The sequence below is a fragment of the Oncorhynchus keta genome, chromosome 29, assembly GCF_023373465.1.
Source record: "Oncorhynchus keta strain PuntledgeMale-10-30-2019 chromosome 29, Oket_V2, whole genome shotgun sequence".
NCBI lineage: Eukaryota > Metazoa > Chordata > Actinopteri > Salmoniformes > Salmonidae > Oncorhynchus > Oncorhynchus keta.
Genome location: NC_068449.1, coordinates 45,386,824 through 45,404,533, shown reverse-complemented (window position 1 = coordinate 45,404,533; position 17,710 = coordinate 45,386,824). Strand labels below are relative to the sequence as shown.

At 43.6% G+C, this 17,710-nt stretch overlaps 1 protein-coding gene across 1 annotated transcript; it reads right to left on the bottom strand.

Moving 5' to 3' along the window:
* Positions 1-6,397: 6,397 nt before the first annotated feature.
* On the bottom strand, positions 6,398-13,280 carry LOC118362961 (fibrinogen gamma chain-like). Its single transcript, XM_035743721.2, has 9 exons — positions 13,140-13,280; positions 12,960-13,007; positions 12,271-12,454; positions 11,741-11,825; positions 11,207-11,337; positions 10,663-10,796; positions 10,236-10,420; positions 7,240-7,517; positions 6,398-6,941 (listed from the first exon to the last, which is right to left on the bottom strand). Exons 1-9 carry the CDS (start codon positions 13,200-13,202, stop codon positions 6,760-6,762), a joined length of 1,290 nt encoding a protein of 429 aa, XP_035599614.1. The 5' UTR covers positions 13,203-13,280; the 3' UTR covers positions 6,398-6,759.
* Positions 13,281-17,710: the final 4,430 nt, after the last annotated feature.

The window sequence follows — 17,710 nt, the reverse complement described above, 5'->3', positions numbered from 1 at the left end:
ACAGACATGTGACTAACAGACATTGAATAATGTGTCCCTGAACAAAGGGAGGGCCAAAATCAAAAGTAACAGTCAGTATCTGGTGTGGCCACCAGCTGCATTAAGTACTGCAGTGCATCTCCTCCTCATGGACAGCACCAGATTTGCCAGTTCTTGCAGTGACATGTTACCGCACTCTTCCTCCGGGCACCTGCAAGTCCCCAGACATTTCTGTGGGGAATGGCCTTAGCCCTCACCCTCCGATCCAACAATTCCCAGATGTGCTCTATTGGATTGAGATCCGGGCTCTTTGCTGGCCATGGCAGAACACTGACATTCCTGTCTTGCAGGAAATCACACACAAAACGAGCAGTATGGCTGGTGGCATTGTCATACTGGAGGGTCATGTCAGGATGAGCCTGCAGGAAGGGTACCACATGAGGGACGAGGATGTCTTCCCTGTAACGCACAGAATTGAGATTGTCTGCAATGGCAACAAGCTCAGTCCGATGATGCTATGACACACCGCCCCAGACCATGACGGACCCTCTACCTCCAAATCGATCCTGCTCCAGATTACAGGTCTCGGTGTAACGCTCATTCCGTCAACAATAAACGCGAATCTGACCATCACCCCTGGAGAGACAAAACCGTGACTCATCAGTGAAGAGCACTTTTTGCCAGTCCTGTCTGGTCCAGCGACGGTGGGTTTGTTCCCATAGGCAACATCGTTGCCGGTGATGTCTGGTGAGGACCTGCCTTACAACCGGCCTACAAGCCCTCAGTCCAGCCTCTCTCAGCCTATTGCGGACAGTCTGAGCACTGTTGGAGAGATTGTGTGTTCCTGGTGTAACTCGGGCAGTTGACGTTGCCATCCTGTACCTGTCCCGCAAGATGGATGTTCGGATGTACCGATCCTGTGCAAGTGTTGTTACACGTGGTCTGCCACTACGAGGACGATCAGCTGTCCGTCCTGTCTCCCTGTACCGCTGTTTTGGGCGTCTCACAGTACAGACATTGCAATTTATTGCCCTGGCCACATCTGCAGTCTTCATGCCTCCTTGCAGAATGCCTAAGGCACGTTCACGCAGATGAGCAGGGACCCTGGGCGTCTTTCTTTTGGTGTTTTTCAGAGTCCGTAGAAGGGCCTCTTTAGTGTCCTAAGTTTTCATAACTGTGACCTTAATTGCCTACCGTCTGTAAGCTTTTAGTGTCTTAACGAACGTTCCACAGGTGCATGTTCATTAATTGTTTATGGTTCATTGAAAAAGCATGAAAAACAATGTTTAAACACTTTATAATGAATATCTGTGAAATTATTTGGATATTTACGAATTATCTTTGAAAGACAGGATCCTGCTGAGTGATGATGTCTTCTGCAGTGTTACTAATAACCATGCAGGCCTTATTTATAGTTTATATAATGATCTTTATTCAAGATAAACAAGCTATGATGACTATCCTGCCAAAACTGCTATTTTCAAGATTCATTTCAAGCCCTAATCACATGTAAAGCCTAGGCCCGTTCATTTTTTGTGATGCTTTTGGACAGTTCAAAGTTGTTGATTTGGATTTCATCCAGACTTTATGTCCTGAATTCGACAACACTGCATTTTGAAAACCTCTGAAAACTACGGCACTAGGACCATGTTTGTCAACTAAAGTACGCTGATTAATATTTAACCACTATCGATTCCAAATTTGGGTTAGGGTTCCTCCATTCAAGATGCACATCTGCATTCTGCAATTTTAAACGAGTATTCCGATCACAATCAAGCACCAAACAAAATCTGTTCACATCTCCTGTAGATTCTAGCCTATTTCTGTTTTTTCCCTGCAGGACGATGCATCTTGGAAAACATGAGTAAGCATATTTCTGCTATGAGTATTATCCATTTACTAAACATATTTGACTCAATATGAGTAACTGCCATACAAATATGGAATGTCCGTGAGGGGACTTCTAATCAACCAACATCAATGCTACTATCCCAAAGTGATGAATTCAAGTTTTCCCTGATCCTACTTTCTATCTACTGGATGGAAAAGTGATTGTGACTATTGCAGTAGTGTGTTATGAAATACACTAATTTACTCGTTTTGGCTTTTGGTTGACCCCATAAAAACACTGATAGGAAAACGTCATGTACGTTGGGTAATATTGAGATAAAGAGTGGTCACATAGGGGACCTGCACAATGTACAAACAAAGACAAATAATCACTCACACAGAGCATACATACCAGTCAGCAGAAACCCACGCATCAACCCACACAGACACACACGCCCACTCACATATGCAAACGTGCTCACAAACAAGGCCTTTCTGAGATCAATATGATTAGACGGCAGAAAGAGAGAGAGAGATCGGGAAAAAGAGAGTATTTTTGGTCATAGTGTCACATCTACCGAATGACATGCAAACATGGTTTTGTCCATGTACAGTCTAATAGATCGTATGACAACGATTACAAATGTTGTTCTGAAAACAAATATGAAGAGCATTTGTCTTGATAAGGCCATGCATCAATGGGACAACAACAGTATGGGTTCTAATTCCTGTACTGTTGGTATTGTAGGAAATAAAGGATTGTCTGAGTTGTAGTCATGGCAGATAATATTCAAAGTTTTGGTGACTTTAATATTCACATGGAAAAGTCCACAGACCCACTCCAAAAGGCTTTCGGAGCCATCATCAGTGGGTTTTGTCCAACATGTCTCCGGACCTACTCACTGCCACAGTCATACTCTGGACCTAGTTTTGTCCCGTAGAATAAATATTGTGGATCTTAATGTTTTTCCTCATAATCCTGGACTATCGGACCACCATTCTATTACGTTTGCAATCGCAACAAAAAAATATGCTCAGACCCCAACCAAGGATCATCAAAAGCCATGCTATAAATTCTCAGGACAACCCAAAGATTCCTAGATGCCCTTCCAGACTCTCTCCACCTACCCAAGGACGTCAGAGTACAAAAATTGGTTAACCACCTAACTAAGGAACTAAATTTAACCTTACGTAATACCCTAGATACAGTCGCACCCTCAAAAACAAACAAAAAACATTTGTCATAAGAAACTAGCTCCCTGGTATACAGAAAATACCCGAGCACTGAAGCAAGCTTGCAGATAATTGGAGCGGAAATGGCGCCACACCAAACTGGAAGTCTTCCGACTAGCTTGGAAAAACAGTACCGTGCAGTATCGAAGAGCCCTTACTGCTGCTCAATCATCCTATTTTTCCAACTAATTGAGAAATAAGAACAATCCAAAATGTATTTTTGATACTGTCGCAAATCTAACTAAAAAGCAGCATTCCCCATGAAAGGATGGTTTTCACTTCAGCAGTGATAAATTCATGAACTTCTTTGATGAAAAGATCATGATCATTAGAAAGAAAATTACGGACTCCTCTTTAAATCTGTGTATTTCTCCAAAGCTCAGTTGTCACTGCCAGGACCAAGGATTAAGGGAGACACATTTTTTAGTACTATATCTCTTGACTCTGATGAAAATAGTATTGGCCTCTAAACCTTCAATCTGCATACTGGACCCTATTCCAACTAAACTACTGAAAGAGCTGCTTCCTGTGCTTGGCCCTCCTATGTTGAATATAATAAACGGCTCCCTATCCAAACTCACTAAAAGTGGCAATAATAAAGCCTCTCGTGAAAAAGCCGATCCTCGACCCAGAAAATATGAAAACTATTGGCCTATATCGAATCTCCCATTCCTCACAAAATTGTTTGAAAAGCTGTTGCGCAGAAACTCACTGCCTTCCTGAAGAGAAAACAATGTATACGAAATGCTTCAGTCTGGTTTTAGACCCCATCATAGCACTGAGACTGCACTCGTGAAGGTGGTAAATTACCTTTTAATGGCGTCAGACCAAGGCTCTGCATCTGTCCTCATGCTCCTAGACCTTAGTGGTGCTTTTGATACCATCGATCACCACATTCTTTTGGAGAGATTGGAAACCCAAATTGGTCTATACGGAAAAGTTCTGACCTGGTTTAGATCTTATCTGTCTGGAAAATATGTCAGTTTGTCTCTGTAGATGGTTTGTCTTCTGACAAATCAACTGTACATTTCAGTGTTCCTCAAGGTTCCGTTTTAGGACCACTATTGTTTTCACTATATATTTTACCTCTTGGTGATGTCATTCGGAAACATAATGTTAAGTTTCACTGCTACTCCTAGATTAGACTACTGCAATGCTCTACTTCCCGGGCTACCCGGAAAAAGCACTAAATAAACTTCAGTTAGTGCTAAACATGGCTGCCAGAATCTTGACTAGAACCCCAAAATGTTATCATATTATTCCAGTGCTAGCCTCTCTACACTGGCTTCCTGTTAAGGCAAGGGCTGATTTAAAGGTTTTACTGCTAACCTACAAAGCATTACAATGGCTTGCTCCTACCTATCTTTCTGATTTGGTCCTGCCGTACATACCTACACGTACGCTACGGTCACAAGACACAGGCCTACTTACTGTCCCTAGAATTTCTAAGCAAACAGCTGGAGGCAGGGCTTTCTCATAAAGAGTTCAATTTTTATGGAATGGTCTGCCTATCCATGTAAGAGACACAGACTCGGTCTCGACCTTTAAGTCTTTATTGAAGTCTCATCTCTTCAGTAGGTCCTATGATTGAGTGTAGTCTGGTCCGGGGGTGTGAATGTGAACGGAAAGGCACTGGAGCGACAAACCGCCCTTGTTGTCTCTGCCTGGCCGGTTCCTCTCTAACCCTATTCTCTGCCTCTAACCATATTACGGGGGCTAAGTCACTGGCTTACTCGTGCTCTTCCATGCCGTCCCTAGGAGGGGTGCATCACTTGAGTGGGTTGAGTCACTGACGTGATCTACCTGGCCAGGTTGGCGCCCCCCTCGGGTTCGTGCCGTGGGGGAGATCTTCGTGGGCTATACTCAGCCTTCTCTCAGGGTAGTAGGTTGGTGGTTGAAGATATCCCTCTAGTGGTATGGGGGCTGTGCTTTGGCAAAGTGAGTGGGGTTATATCCTGCCTGTTTGGCCCTGTCCGGGCGTTTCGCCGGACAGGGCCACAGTGTCTCCCGACCCCTCCTGTCTCAGCCTCCAGCATTTATGCTGCAATAGTTTATGTGTCTGGGGGCTAAGGTCAGTCTGTTATATCTGGAGTATTTCTCCTTTCTTATCCGGTGTCCTGTTTGAATTTAAGTATGCTCTCTCTAATTCACCCTCTCTCTCTTTTTCTCTCTTTCTCTCTTCTATCTGAGGACCTGAGCCCTAGGATCATGCCTCAGAACTACCTGGCCTGATGACTCCTTGCTGTCCCCAGTCCACCTGGTCATGCTGCTGCTCCAGTTTAAACTGTTCTGCCTGCGGCTATGGAACCCTGACCTGTTCTCTGGACATGCTACCTTGTCCTGGACCTGCTGTTTTGGACTCTCTACCGCACCTGCTGTCTCTAACTCTGAATGATCGGCTATGAAAAGCCAACTGACATTTACTCCTGAAGTGCTGACCTGTTGCACCCTCTACAACAACTGTGATTATTATTATCTGACCCTGCTGGTCATCTATGAATGTTTGAGCATCTCGGCCCTGTTCTGTTATAATCTCCACCAGAGATTTAGGCTGGGTTTCTGTACAGCACTTTGTGACATCGGCTGATGTAAAAAGAGCTTCATAAATACATTTGAGTGATTGATTAATTGACTAAGTCTTATGTTCAGGTAGGTATTTATTTTGTAATAGAACAGTATATAGGACATTTTAATCGTCTTTAATAGTTACATTCTGTTTCAGAACGTATTCTCCATGCTGAACATGAACCAGGCTTTGGTGGGCACTTTGGTCTTAGAGGCAGGGAAAAACACACATACCCTCTTTAATACGATAAATTCCTACTTCACATTCCTACCTAATAGCATTATTTTCTTTCCCGTTGACATATCCTCTCAGAATTCAACCCAGGCTATTTGAATATTGGTTCAAAGGACTTCCAATAGGTGATTTCCAAGAACTTCCCCCAATGTATCAAAATAGCTTCTGCAAATCGGTATCTGGAATAGTTCAAAATAGTTGAACGAAATGAGTTAGGTCTTCCCAGCACAGTGCCTTCTCTTTAAAAGTCTTTCAATGCCGCCACCAACTTGTATGTCATATAAATGTGGGTATCATTTATCATATATAGCACAAGTACAAGCGTTACCAGGAATGAATATCAGGAAAAGTACAATAAAGAAATGGGCATGGTCTTTTACATGCAAGACCCTTGTGTAACCGAGGTGATTCAGTGCCTTGGCCTGAGACTTGAAGACTTGCGTTAGCTCCCGGAGCTATTGCCTTTTTAGCTCAGAGATCTTACACAGTCTTATGGCCTTCAGACCACCCAGGTTCAAACCCTGTCTTAGATCATGTAGTCGGAGCAGGGGTATCTATATTTAGAAAAATACAACATTTATTAATTGTTTACACCAACCAGATAGACACTAGATAAAGTTTGTTCGAACAGAAGGTGCTAGATAGAACAAGTCAAACCAATCTTCCAAGGTCCAACAACAGCGATTTGATCATAAACAATATTTTAGGCAAGAGGACAAAAAAACTACATTGATCGAACCAATAAAACACTAGATACAACAAGACAAAGGGCCATTTTTCCAGACACATTTTAGGCCTAAGGTTAGTCCTGGACTACATGTTTGATAGACTCCCCATGTGCTTCTTAGGATTTGGCTTAAAATGTGTCCGGAAAAGTTCTAGCTCAGTCAATATTGCAGTATTTGTTTCAGTAGTGTTTACAGGCCTCCAAACTGTTTGACCCCTCCGGTCTGCTGTCCGTCCCCCGCCGTGATCCTGTTGGTGGGGATGATCTTCATGGTAGTCTCCTTCATGGAGTACCAGCGGCTGTGCCACGTGGCCCAGATGATGCCATTGTCGTAGCCTGACTCGCCGGCGTCCTTCTCCGTGTACTTCCCACCTAGGGATGGAAAGACGGAAAGGCAGAGGTGTCAATGAAAAGTTTGTTACAAGTAATTAAATCACAGTGTTTGGACCGACTCATAAATGTGGCCTTCTTGGAAAGTTAACATTAAAAATGTCAGAGAACCCCCCCAAAACTAACATTGGTATAGGTTGGTAGTGATTTGCATACATGTATAACTGTAGTATGGTTCATGTTACTTGGAGAATAGTATTCTTTCAACGGAAAAATGCAAGAACGCGCAAGTGTCTGTGTGTGAGAGTGTGCACGTGTCTGTGTACGTGCGTGTCCTTACCCTGGTAATATTTCCCGTTGAGGTGGGCAGCGTGGCACCGGTTCATCCACCAACCGGAACCGTCCTGCATAGCACAGTTACCCTGGAACTTGTCGTTGTCCTTGTCGCTGGTACTAAACTGCATGCCGTTGTGAGACGTGTAGAACTTGTCGCTGGGGTCATCTCCGAAGTCAAAGCCGTCGAACGCATCCCCCGCGTCACCGCCAAAGTAGTAGGCGTAGGTCAGGCGGTACATGTCGACTTCCGGCCCCACTTTGAACATGGCGTAGTCGGCATACCTAAAGAAAGAAAATACATTTAATTATTAGCTATTTTTTACGTGTGTGGTTTTATTGAATAAATAAGACAGTGAGAAGAAGACAACAAAAGGTAGGAGCGGTGCAGGTCAGAAAGGCATTGGGTTGGATTTGAACCCATGCCTACTGTGGTGCATATGCCTGTGTCCATGACACTAAGCACTAGACCACACAGGCGACAAGTATTAATATAAAATGAAAACCCAGCCGCAGGCTGCCCAGTGGTGCGAGCTTACTAGACGAGCTTAATGCCTTTTATGGTCGCTTCGAGGCAAGTAACATTGAATCATGCATGAGAGCACCAGCCAATCCGGATGACTGTGTGATCACGCTCTCACTAGCCAATGTGAGAAAGACCTTTAAACAGGTCAACATTCACAAAGCCGTGGGGCCAGATGTATTAACAGGATGTGTACTCAAAGCATGCGCGGACACACTGGCAAGTGTCTTCAATGACATTTTCAACCCTGACCGAGTCTGTAATACCTACGTACATGTTTCAAGCAGACCGCCATAGTCCCTGTGCCCAAGGAAGTGAAGGTAAACCGCCTAAATGATTACCGCCCCATAGCAATCATATTGGTAGCCATGAAGTGCTTTGAAAGGTTGGTCATGGCTCACATCAACACCATCACCCCAGAAACCCAAGACCCCACCAATTCACATACCGCCCCAACATATCCACAGATGACTGAATCTCAATCGCACTCCACACTGCCCTTTCCCACCTGGACAAAAGGAACACCTATGTGAGTATGCTGTTCATTGACTACAGCTCAGCATTCAACACCATAGTGCCCACAATAGTGCCCACCATAGTGCCCCAAGTTCATCACTAAGCGAAGGAACCTGGGACTAAACGCCTCCCTCTGCAACTGGATCCTGGACTTCCTGACGGGCCGCCCCCAGGTGGTAAGGGTAGGCAACAACACATCTGCCACACTCATCATCAGCACTGGGGCCCCTCAGGGGTGCATGCTTAGTCCCCTTCTGTACTCCCTGTTCACCCACGACTGTGTGGCCAACTATGACTCCAACACCATCATTAAGTTTGCTGATGACACAACCGACAACGATGAGACAGCCTTATAGGGAGGAGGTCAGAGACCTGGCAGTGTGGTGCCAGGACAACAACCTCTCCCTCAATGTGAGTAAGACAAAGGAGCTGATCGTGGACTACAGGAAAAGGAGAGCCGAACAGGCCCACATTAACATCAACGGGGCTGTAGTGGAGCGAGTTGAGAGTTTCAAGTTCCTTGGTGTCCACATCACCAAATAACTGTCATGGTCCAAACACACCAAGACAGTCGTGAAGAAGGCATGACAACACCGTTTCCCCCTCAGGAGACTGAAAAGATTTGGCATGGGTCCCCAGATCCTCAAAAAGTTCTACAGCTGCACCATCGAGAGTATCCTGACCGGTTGAATCACCGCCTGGTATGGCAACTGCTCGGCGTCTGACCGTAAGGTGCTACAGATGGTAGTGCGTACGGCCCGGTAAGTCACTGGGGCCAAGCTTCCTGCCATCCAGGATCTACGTATATAATAGGCGGTGTCAGAGGAAGGCCCAAAAAATTGTCAAAGACTCCAGTCACCCAAGTCATAGACTGTTCTCTGTGCTGCCGCATGGCAAGCGGTACCGGAGCACCAAGTCTAGGACCAAAACAGCTTCTACCCCCAAGCCATCAGACTGCTGAACAATTAATCAAATGGTCACCCGGAATATTTACACTGACACGGCCACCCCCCCCACCCCTTTGTTTTTACACTGCTGCTACTTGCTGTTTATTATCTATGCATAGTCACTTTACCCCTACCTACATGTACAAAATAACTTGACTAACCTGTACCCCCACACATTGACTCGGTACTCCCTGTATATAGCCTCGTTATTGTCCTTTTTTATTGTGTTACCTTTCATTTTAATTTGACTATTTTTACTTGAGTTAATTTAGTAAATATTTTCTTAACTCTTTCTTGAACTGCATTGTTGGATATTAAGGGCTTATAAGTAAGCATTTTACCTTAAGGTCTACACCTGTTGTAGCATGTGACAAATAACATGTGATTCATTTTGATTTGAAGAGTGGAAAAACATGCTATTTTGAAGTTAGTCACCTCACCAAGAAAAGGCTTACTGCTGCGTATTTCCACAATTCCTCATTAAAAAAATGGCACTAAATGGGACTAAATATTTCAGCACTAAATATATTAAAGGGGCGAATCCTAACTTGGCCTAAAGTCAAATTTCAACTTAGTCTCCTATTGACATTATAACTAAGTGAAAATTTGGCTTGCTGAAGTTAAGATTTGACCTTAAATATTTCATTAATTTAGTGGAGAGAATTGCGCTAGTAAATGTGTCATATAGGCAAGACCAATGATGCCAAGCCCCCAATAACTTTGAGGGGGAATTGATAATAGCAAAATACAGTATTTATAGCACTTTTAAAGCGTGAAACCTAGACACCACAGAATTGGATTGGTAAGCATCCCAGGGGTCAAGTTGGTTGCATTGATGTCATTGTAACCTCCTTTGCAACGGGTTGGAGTGACATCATTGGAACCAGTTTACCTACTGGGATAAGTCTTTGAACTGTTCCCACTATATTTTGAACAGCATTTTCTATTCAGTTTGATGAATGTAGGCCCTAAGCGTGCACTAGTAGTAGGCTTAGTAGAGCATTTAGTAGTACGTACTTCTTGTTGCCCACCCAGTCGGTGAGCTCGATCCTCAGCACGTATGGGATGGAGGACTGGGTGGAGAGCAGGTGCATCTTTTCGTTGCCCAGCCAGAACTCGGTGGTGTCATCTGGGCTCAGGTAGCCGAAGCCCTCCTTATACTGGACCCAGTCCTTGTTGAAGTCCACGCTGCCATCACGTCTCTGTGGAGATATATGTTGGACGGTTGTTATGATAATAATACAGTATGTGGTTACAACCAGGTTTGGGTCAATACCATTTCACTTTAGTCAATCTGGAAACTGAAATCCCAATTGGAATGTTTACTTCCTGAAATAGAATTGTCCCCAACCCTGGTTCCAACTTCCAATGGCTCAGTGGGTTGGAGCATGGTGGGGTTGGGGGTTTGAATCCTGCATGAGCCAACCATAATGAACACACGTACCCTCTGCAGGACGGTAAAGCCGCGGCCGAAGTTGTCAATCTCGCAGTAGACCAGGAACTCCTCCTTAGCCTTCAGTGGCTTCACGTAGTACAGACCGCTGGTTTTGGCACCCTTGTTGGCAATATCCTGGCAATCTAAAACAACATGTCATGATCATGTTGATATGTGTTAATAACAAAGACTACTGTTCCCACAAGGCAATGCGCTATGCACAACGGTTTTGTAGTGTTTTGATTCTGCTTTTACCTTTATTTAACCAGGCAAGTCAGTTAAGAACATATTCTTATTTTCAATGACGGCCTGGGAACAGTGGGTTAACTGCCTGTTCAGGGGCAGAACGACAGATTTGTACCTTGTCAGCTCGGGGGTTTGAACTCGCAACCTTCCGGTTACTAGTCCAACGCTCTAACCACTAGGCTATGATGCCTTTGATTCGCTTCGGACTCAACAAGGACAAACGACGGGTAGAGTGAATTCTCCAGGAGCAGGGTTGAGTAACCTCTGATGAACTGGGGATCGACCTGCAGAACGCTGTTGATTTTACCTTTCCCTGTGGTGGGTTTGATTTCCACAGTATCCTTGCAGGGATCTTTGCATTTCTGATCCAGCTGAATGGACATCTGTTTGAGGTCTAACATCCTCTTCTTGTTGGATTCCAGTGTCCCCTGGAGTTGACTGAGCAAAAGAGGGTAACAGATTGAAAATGTTTCTCAGGTGTCGCGGATATAAACATAGATTGCGGTTTATATTGTAGGTCAGTGGGTGCATGACTTGACTATCAATGTGTTTTAAGTACATAGCATTTGACACCTGTACCCTTAGTCCTGGTATTTCCAGGTAATTCGTCTCCGGCAGGCAAAACCGGTTGAAATGATATGTAATATCAATGACTGGTTTCAACCAGCTTTAGCCGCTGAGAGACATACGAGCATTGGGGTCAATTCCAATTGAATGGCAATCAATTCCAGAAGTCAATTGCTCTCCCAAGGAGAAGTTCCAAGTCCAATTCTAAGTGAATTGAGACCAAATTAGATTCTGATGTAAAAAAAAAAATAAGAAAAGAAAAAGAAGGACTTACTATATTTGCTCCTCCTGTGAGACGATGGTCTTCTCGAAGCGCAGGACATCATCCAGTATGCTGGCTGACCTTTTATAGTGGACGTCTGTGGAACAATCACAATACCTGCTTCAGTTACAGTAACCTACATGAATTACCAGAGTCTATAGTTCTTTTACAATTAGCTTAACACCTGGGTGTCTTCAGTAGGGCAAACTGTAGAAAAACATTTTTCAAAGGAAAACAAAAAAGACGTGCTCTTATTGGACGAGTTCAGACAGTATCTCCCGGATTCACTTTGTTTCAAAATGTTTTCTCCATATTGAACACAACCCTGACAAAGGTTATAGACAAACTGTTTGTGAAGTGATGTAAACTAAATCACATAGCCATGAAAAGCGGAGTGTGCCTCATCGATGTACTTCTTGAAAGTTTAGACTTTTCTGCTACTGACATCCCCACTTCTTAGCACCACATCTAATAGTGTTGATTTCCGTGTTAGCTAGTTTAACACAGTCAAATAGCCCACAAGATACAGAAAAGTCAATTACCTCCACCAGACTTCTGATGTTGTGTTGCCGAATCCTTCATATAGGTGACTTTCTCCGTGGCCCCCGTGGTAAGGTTGGTTATTCTACCCAGGATGTCCTCCATTTCATTAAGGTCCTTGTCCACCACCGGCTTGTACTTGTTGAGGTAGTCAGCCACGCCACATGTCGTCGGGCAGTACTTGCCCTACAACAGACACAGAACACAGATGCTTTCATTTTAACACTCTGTGAGACATGTGTCTGTGTCGCAAAGGACACCCTATCTATCCCCTCTATAGTGCGCTGCCTTTTGACCGGGGCCCGTTGATCTTTGGTCAAAAGTAGAGCCCTTTATACGGAACAGAGTGCCATTTGTGACACATATTCACAACATATTGTTATACTGTGACATTGGATGTGTTGAGCATTGGACATTTTCATTGGATTCAAAGAAACGACAAAATGTTTAATTACATGTGTTCTTATAGAGGCACCAACTAAATTGGTTGTAATACCCCAGAATCAACTACATATCATATGCGCGTGAGGACTATAATTTAGCAACAATTCAATCTAAATAACAATGTCAATAAGCATACAGTACAAAGAGGATGAAATAGCAAGATGGAGGATTCCTTCCTGTACACACACACACCACTTAATGAGTGGAGTAGAGTACATTGGTGCATCCCATCTACAATCATACTTACAAATCCGTCCCTTGGTGTGCAGTCCTCGGAATAGTCTCCCCTCATCTGCTGTGGAACAGAAGCAAAACAGCACAGTCTGTTATCTTAGTAGATGCTACTGTATCTACTGTTTTTGGAGAACACTGTTTATGAGAGAACACACCCTCGTTTGAAACAGGTTCATTGAAATGTGACACTTACTGCAGAGGAGAGGGAGAATAGCAAAAGAACGCCTGCGGCTGTGGACAAAAGGGAAGGAGCCATGTTGCTCGTCTTTGGTGCACCAGTTGTGGTGTTGTACAGTTGGAGAATGAAGAGCCTCTGGCCCCTGACGGTGTATTTATCTGATCAAGGTCCTCCTTCCTGCAGCAGATAAGGGGTCCGCGTGTAAACAGAACCGGGTCATCAAACTCATGTCCTAGTAGATGACTCAATTTTGGGACAAAATTGTGACTCAAATGTCCTACTTCTCATAATTTCCCAGATGTGACTGGGATTGATTGACAGGTGTGGTGTGGTTCCTTCCACGGCTTTTTTGATCACAGGGAAAGTCGTGGGCAGCAGGCGAACTTCGTTGGGGTCAAAACAACACTGGGTCAATCATGCCATATCATTACCTTGCAAATTCTACTCAAACCAGTATAAAACATATGACAAGATACTGCATTAGATATTATATTAGAGTGCTATCTAAATAAAATTGTCTACAATTAGTGAGCCCCCTTTAAGTTTCTTTTAGGACCGAAATCACTCCCTCAAGTTACAGTCCTCCACCATTTGGCTGTTTCTGTGGCGAGAGTGATACACTATATATACAAAAGTATGTGGACACCCCTTCAAATTAGTGGATCCAGCTATTTCAGACATGCCCGTTGCTGACAGGTGTCGAACACACAGCTATGCAATCTCCATAGACAAACATTGGCAGTGGAATGGCTTTACTGAAGAGCTCAGTGACTTTCAACGTGGCACGGTCATGGGATGCCACCTTTCCTTCATCAAATGTCTGCCCTGCGCGAGCTGCCCCGGTCAACTGTAACCACTGCTATTGTGAAGTGAAAAAGTCTAGGAGAAACAACTCAAAGTCGTTGGCCACACAAGCTCACAGAACAGGACCACCGAGTGTTGAAGCGCGTAGTGTGTAAAAATCAATGCCAGGCATTGGCTGGAGTGGTGTAAAGCTCGCCGCCATTGGACACTGGAGCATTGGAAACGCTTTCTCTGGAGTGATGAATCATGCTTCACCATCTGGCAGTCTGACGTACGAATCAGGGTTTGGCGGATGCCAGGAGAACGCTACCTGCCCCAATGCATAGGACAAACTTTGAAGTTTGGTGGAGGAGGAATAATGGTCTGGGGCTGTTTTTCATACTTCGGGCTAGGCCCCTTAGTTCCAGTGAAGGGAAATCTTAATGCTACAGCATACAATAACATTATAGATGATTCTGTGCTTCCAAGTGCATGACAACGCCCGGGTGGACAAAGCATAGTCCATACAGAAGTGGTTTGTCGAGATCGATGTGGAAGAACTTGACTGGCCCCACGGAACACCTTTGGGATGAATTGGAACGCCCGACTGCGTGCCAGGCCTAATCGCCCAACATCAGTGCCCGACCTCACTAATGCTCTTGTGGCATTAGTTATGCTCCAACATTTAGTGGAAAGCCTCCCCAGAATAGCGGAGGATGTTTTAACAGCAAAGTGGGGGACCAACTCCATATTAATGTCAACGATTTTGGAATTAGATGCTCGGCAAGCCAAGCAGGCGCCCACATACTTTTGGTCATGTAGTGTATAAGCTTTGTTTGTAAACAATGCAATTGTAAACAAGGGCTGTATAACCTTAAAACATTGTTAAAACTATCATTTGGACATCATGGATGGCCAGTCCTTTCATCCATAGCTCTGTCTATGAATTTGAATGTGCCTCAGTTACTTTTTACTTTCACTTGAGCAGCTTTTTTTTAATAGTAGTAATTGTACATCTACTTGTAATAAAATGTCCTTAAAGTAACAGTACTTCTGCTTGAGTAGGATATTTCAGTACTTTTTCCACCCCAGGGAATGACCCTTTGTCAGTAGTGGGGCGGGCAAATTGGTCCTACTCCAACCGTGGCTGCATTTGTTAGGATAACCACCAGTGGGAGTTGAGCTACCGGGATCTAAGGAACCATACAATTCAGGTGTAGGGTGAAGTTGCCTCTAGACACTGATCTGGGGTTATTTTAGAATTTTTAAAGGTTAGGATTGGGGGAGGCGAAGCAGATCCTAGACCTGTGTCGAGGGGAAACTTCACCCAGGAGCTACAATTTAAGACAACATTGTCTATACTATAACAGCCTCAGTTAGGGCCTCAGCTCCTTACAGACAGTTACAAAAAGATTCCTACAACCCTTCTTTCTGCAGACATAGAAAAATAGGAAGCGTTACCACAAACATGCTTCTTACCGACATTGGAATTATAGGAAGCGTTACCACAAACATGCTTCTTACCGACATTGGAATTATAGGAAGCGTTACCACAAACATGCTTCTTACCGACATTGGAATTATAGGACGCGTTACCACAAACATGCTTCTTACCGACATTGGAATTATAGGAAGCGTTACCACAAACATGCTTCTTACCGACATTGGAATTATAGGAAGCGTTACCACAAACATGCTTCTTACCGACGTTGAAATTATAGGAAGCGTTACCACAAACATGCTTCTTACCGACGTTGAAATTATAGGAAGCGTTTACCACAAACATGCTTCTTACCGACGTTGAAAAATAGGAAACATTTTCACAACCATTCTCAGCTTCTTACAGACAGTGAAAAAGAGGAAACGTTCCCACAACCATTAAGAGGCCTGTGAATCACAGTATGACAGAGAAATCTATTTTAACCGGTCAATCTATCCGAATGAGAGTTGTTTAAGCCTATAAAGTGAATCAAACTTAATGAACAAAACACAAATAGTGTTTATGGTACTTCTGAAAAAGGCTTTTATGTTCTGTCGAGACAGAACAACGCAGGCGAAGGCGGCGCTATCGGTGGTGATGCATGTCAACACAATATTCCCCGCCAATATCTCACTGTCATGAAATGACAGGGCCTTGAATTATAATGTGGGTATTAACTGTTAGTTTCGCTTCGGCCTGTTGGGCAAATACGTTTCCATGCGTTGATGTTGCCCAAAAAACAAAGCAGCTTTTTTTTTTAAAGCGCTTAAAAGCTTTTATTCGTCTTCTCGAGACGCTCTCACACCAACAATTAGGCTATTGGGACTTTGTGATTTGAATTGGAGCCTAGCAGAGCACGTAAGGGATAAATAGTTTAGAGAACAGTTGGAATGGAGGCTACTTCCATTGCTGTAGCGCCCCAAAAAGTCCTGCCTATAGAACATTGCATGCAAATGTCCCCACTCGAAAGTCACAGGGACAATGCAGTACGTTTCAGGTGGGCTTTTTTTTGACGTCAGTGAGTTGTCGTTAAAGCGTGCCTACTGGTAAGAGAGCGAAACGATAAGAGGTTACTTTTGTTTCACAGTTAAGGCGAGCTACAGTCAGGACCAAAATGATTGGAACTCCCGATAAAGATGAGCAAAAAATACACAAATAGAGCTATATTGCATGCTCAACACTTTTGGAAAATAAAATTATTATCTACTAATACAATTGCTCAGATAAATAGATTTTTTAAAACAAGTAACACTTTTCTCTCTCGAAAAGATAGGGTTTAAAATGATTGGCACCCCTGTTTTCAATACCTTGCAATAATACCTTTTTCTAAAATAGTTAATTGATCACAAAAATCTACATTTTGCAAAGGCCATCTCAGTCTCCGGACTTGGACCCCATTGAAAACCTGTGGTTTGAATTGAAGAGGGCAGGTCATCAGTGCAAATGAAGGATATCAAGCATCTGGAAATATTCTGTATGGAGGACTGGTCTAAGATTCCCTAAAACATTTGAGAAAAAGGATCAGTGCCGTTATCCTCGGAAGGTGAGGCATTGCAAGATATTGAAAACAGGAGAGACAAATTATTTTGACCCCTATCTTTTTGAGAGAAAAAATCTGACTTTTTGGCTGGATTCACAACGAGTGTAGCTTTAACATCAAGTTTTACTATGAGTCAGGATGTGAAAGCTATGACACGTTTCATTGTCCAAAATCAATAAATCGGTCTGTAATCAATTACATGAACCACCATTGTAAAAACAACCAATTTTCATTGTGGTTCCTAGCTTCACACATTGTTAGCCCTGAATCTAACACTGAAGCTACACATTGTGTGTACTGTGTAGCTTCAACACTGCACACATTATTAGCCACGAAGCCTATGAATAAAAACAAGGCTTCCAACGGGCAACTTTGCGCCTAATTGGCTGCGGTATCTGGTATGTTTTCTTTTTTTAAGGAACTTCTGGAGGATGGAAACAGATGGCCATTTGTTTCTGGCAATGAGACTATTAACAACATATCAGTGTCCTCATATGTCCCAAGACTTGGAGAGTCTTGGTTCATTTTGAGGCCATGGAAGAGACAATATTTCCTGTTTGTTTAATAAAGTCCTACTACTGAATATGAACCATCAGGGCGTTCTAGGTTATTGTTTTTTCAGTCGCCCGACACAGATGATCAGCCTTGACCCTAGCCAGCCTGGTTATGATCTCCAGAAGTATGTCATTTAGCAGACACTTTTATCTAAAGTGACCTGCAGTAGTGCCTCCATACATTTTCGTATGGGTGCCCCAGCAGGAACTGAACCCATGACCCTGGTGT

What these genes read in the sequence shown, in the direction of transcription:
- LOC118362961 (XM_035743721.2), bottom strand. Translation starts at nt 13,202, where the DNA reads ATGGCTCCTTCCCTTTTGTCCACAGCCGCAGGCGTTCTTTTGCTATTC. An exon ending in GCACACCAAGGGACGGATTT is followed by an intron (nt 12,455 to 12,959) that starts GTAAGTATGATT and finishes TGTCTGTTGTAG; the next exon opens with GGCAAGTACTGCCCGACGAC. An exon ending in GCTTTACCGTCCTGCAGAGG is followed by an intron (nt 10,421 to 10,662) that starts GTACGTGTGTTC and finishes ATATCTCCACAG; the next exon opens with AGACGTGATGGCAGCGTGGA.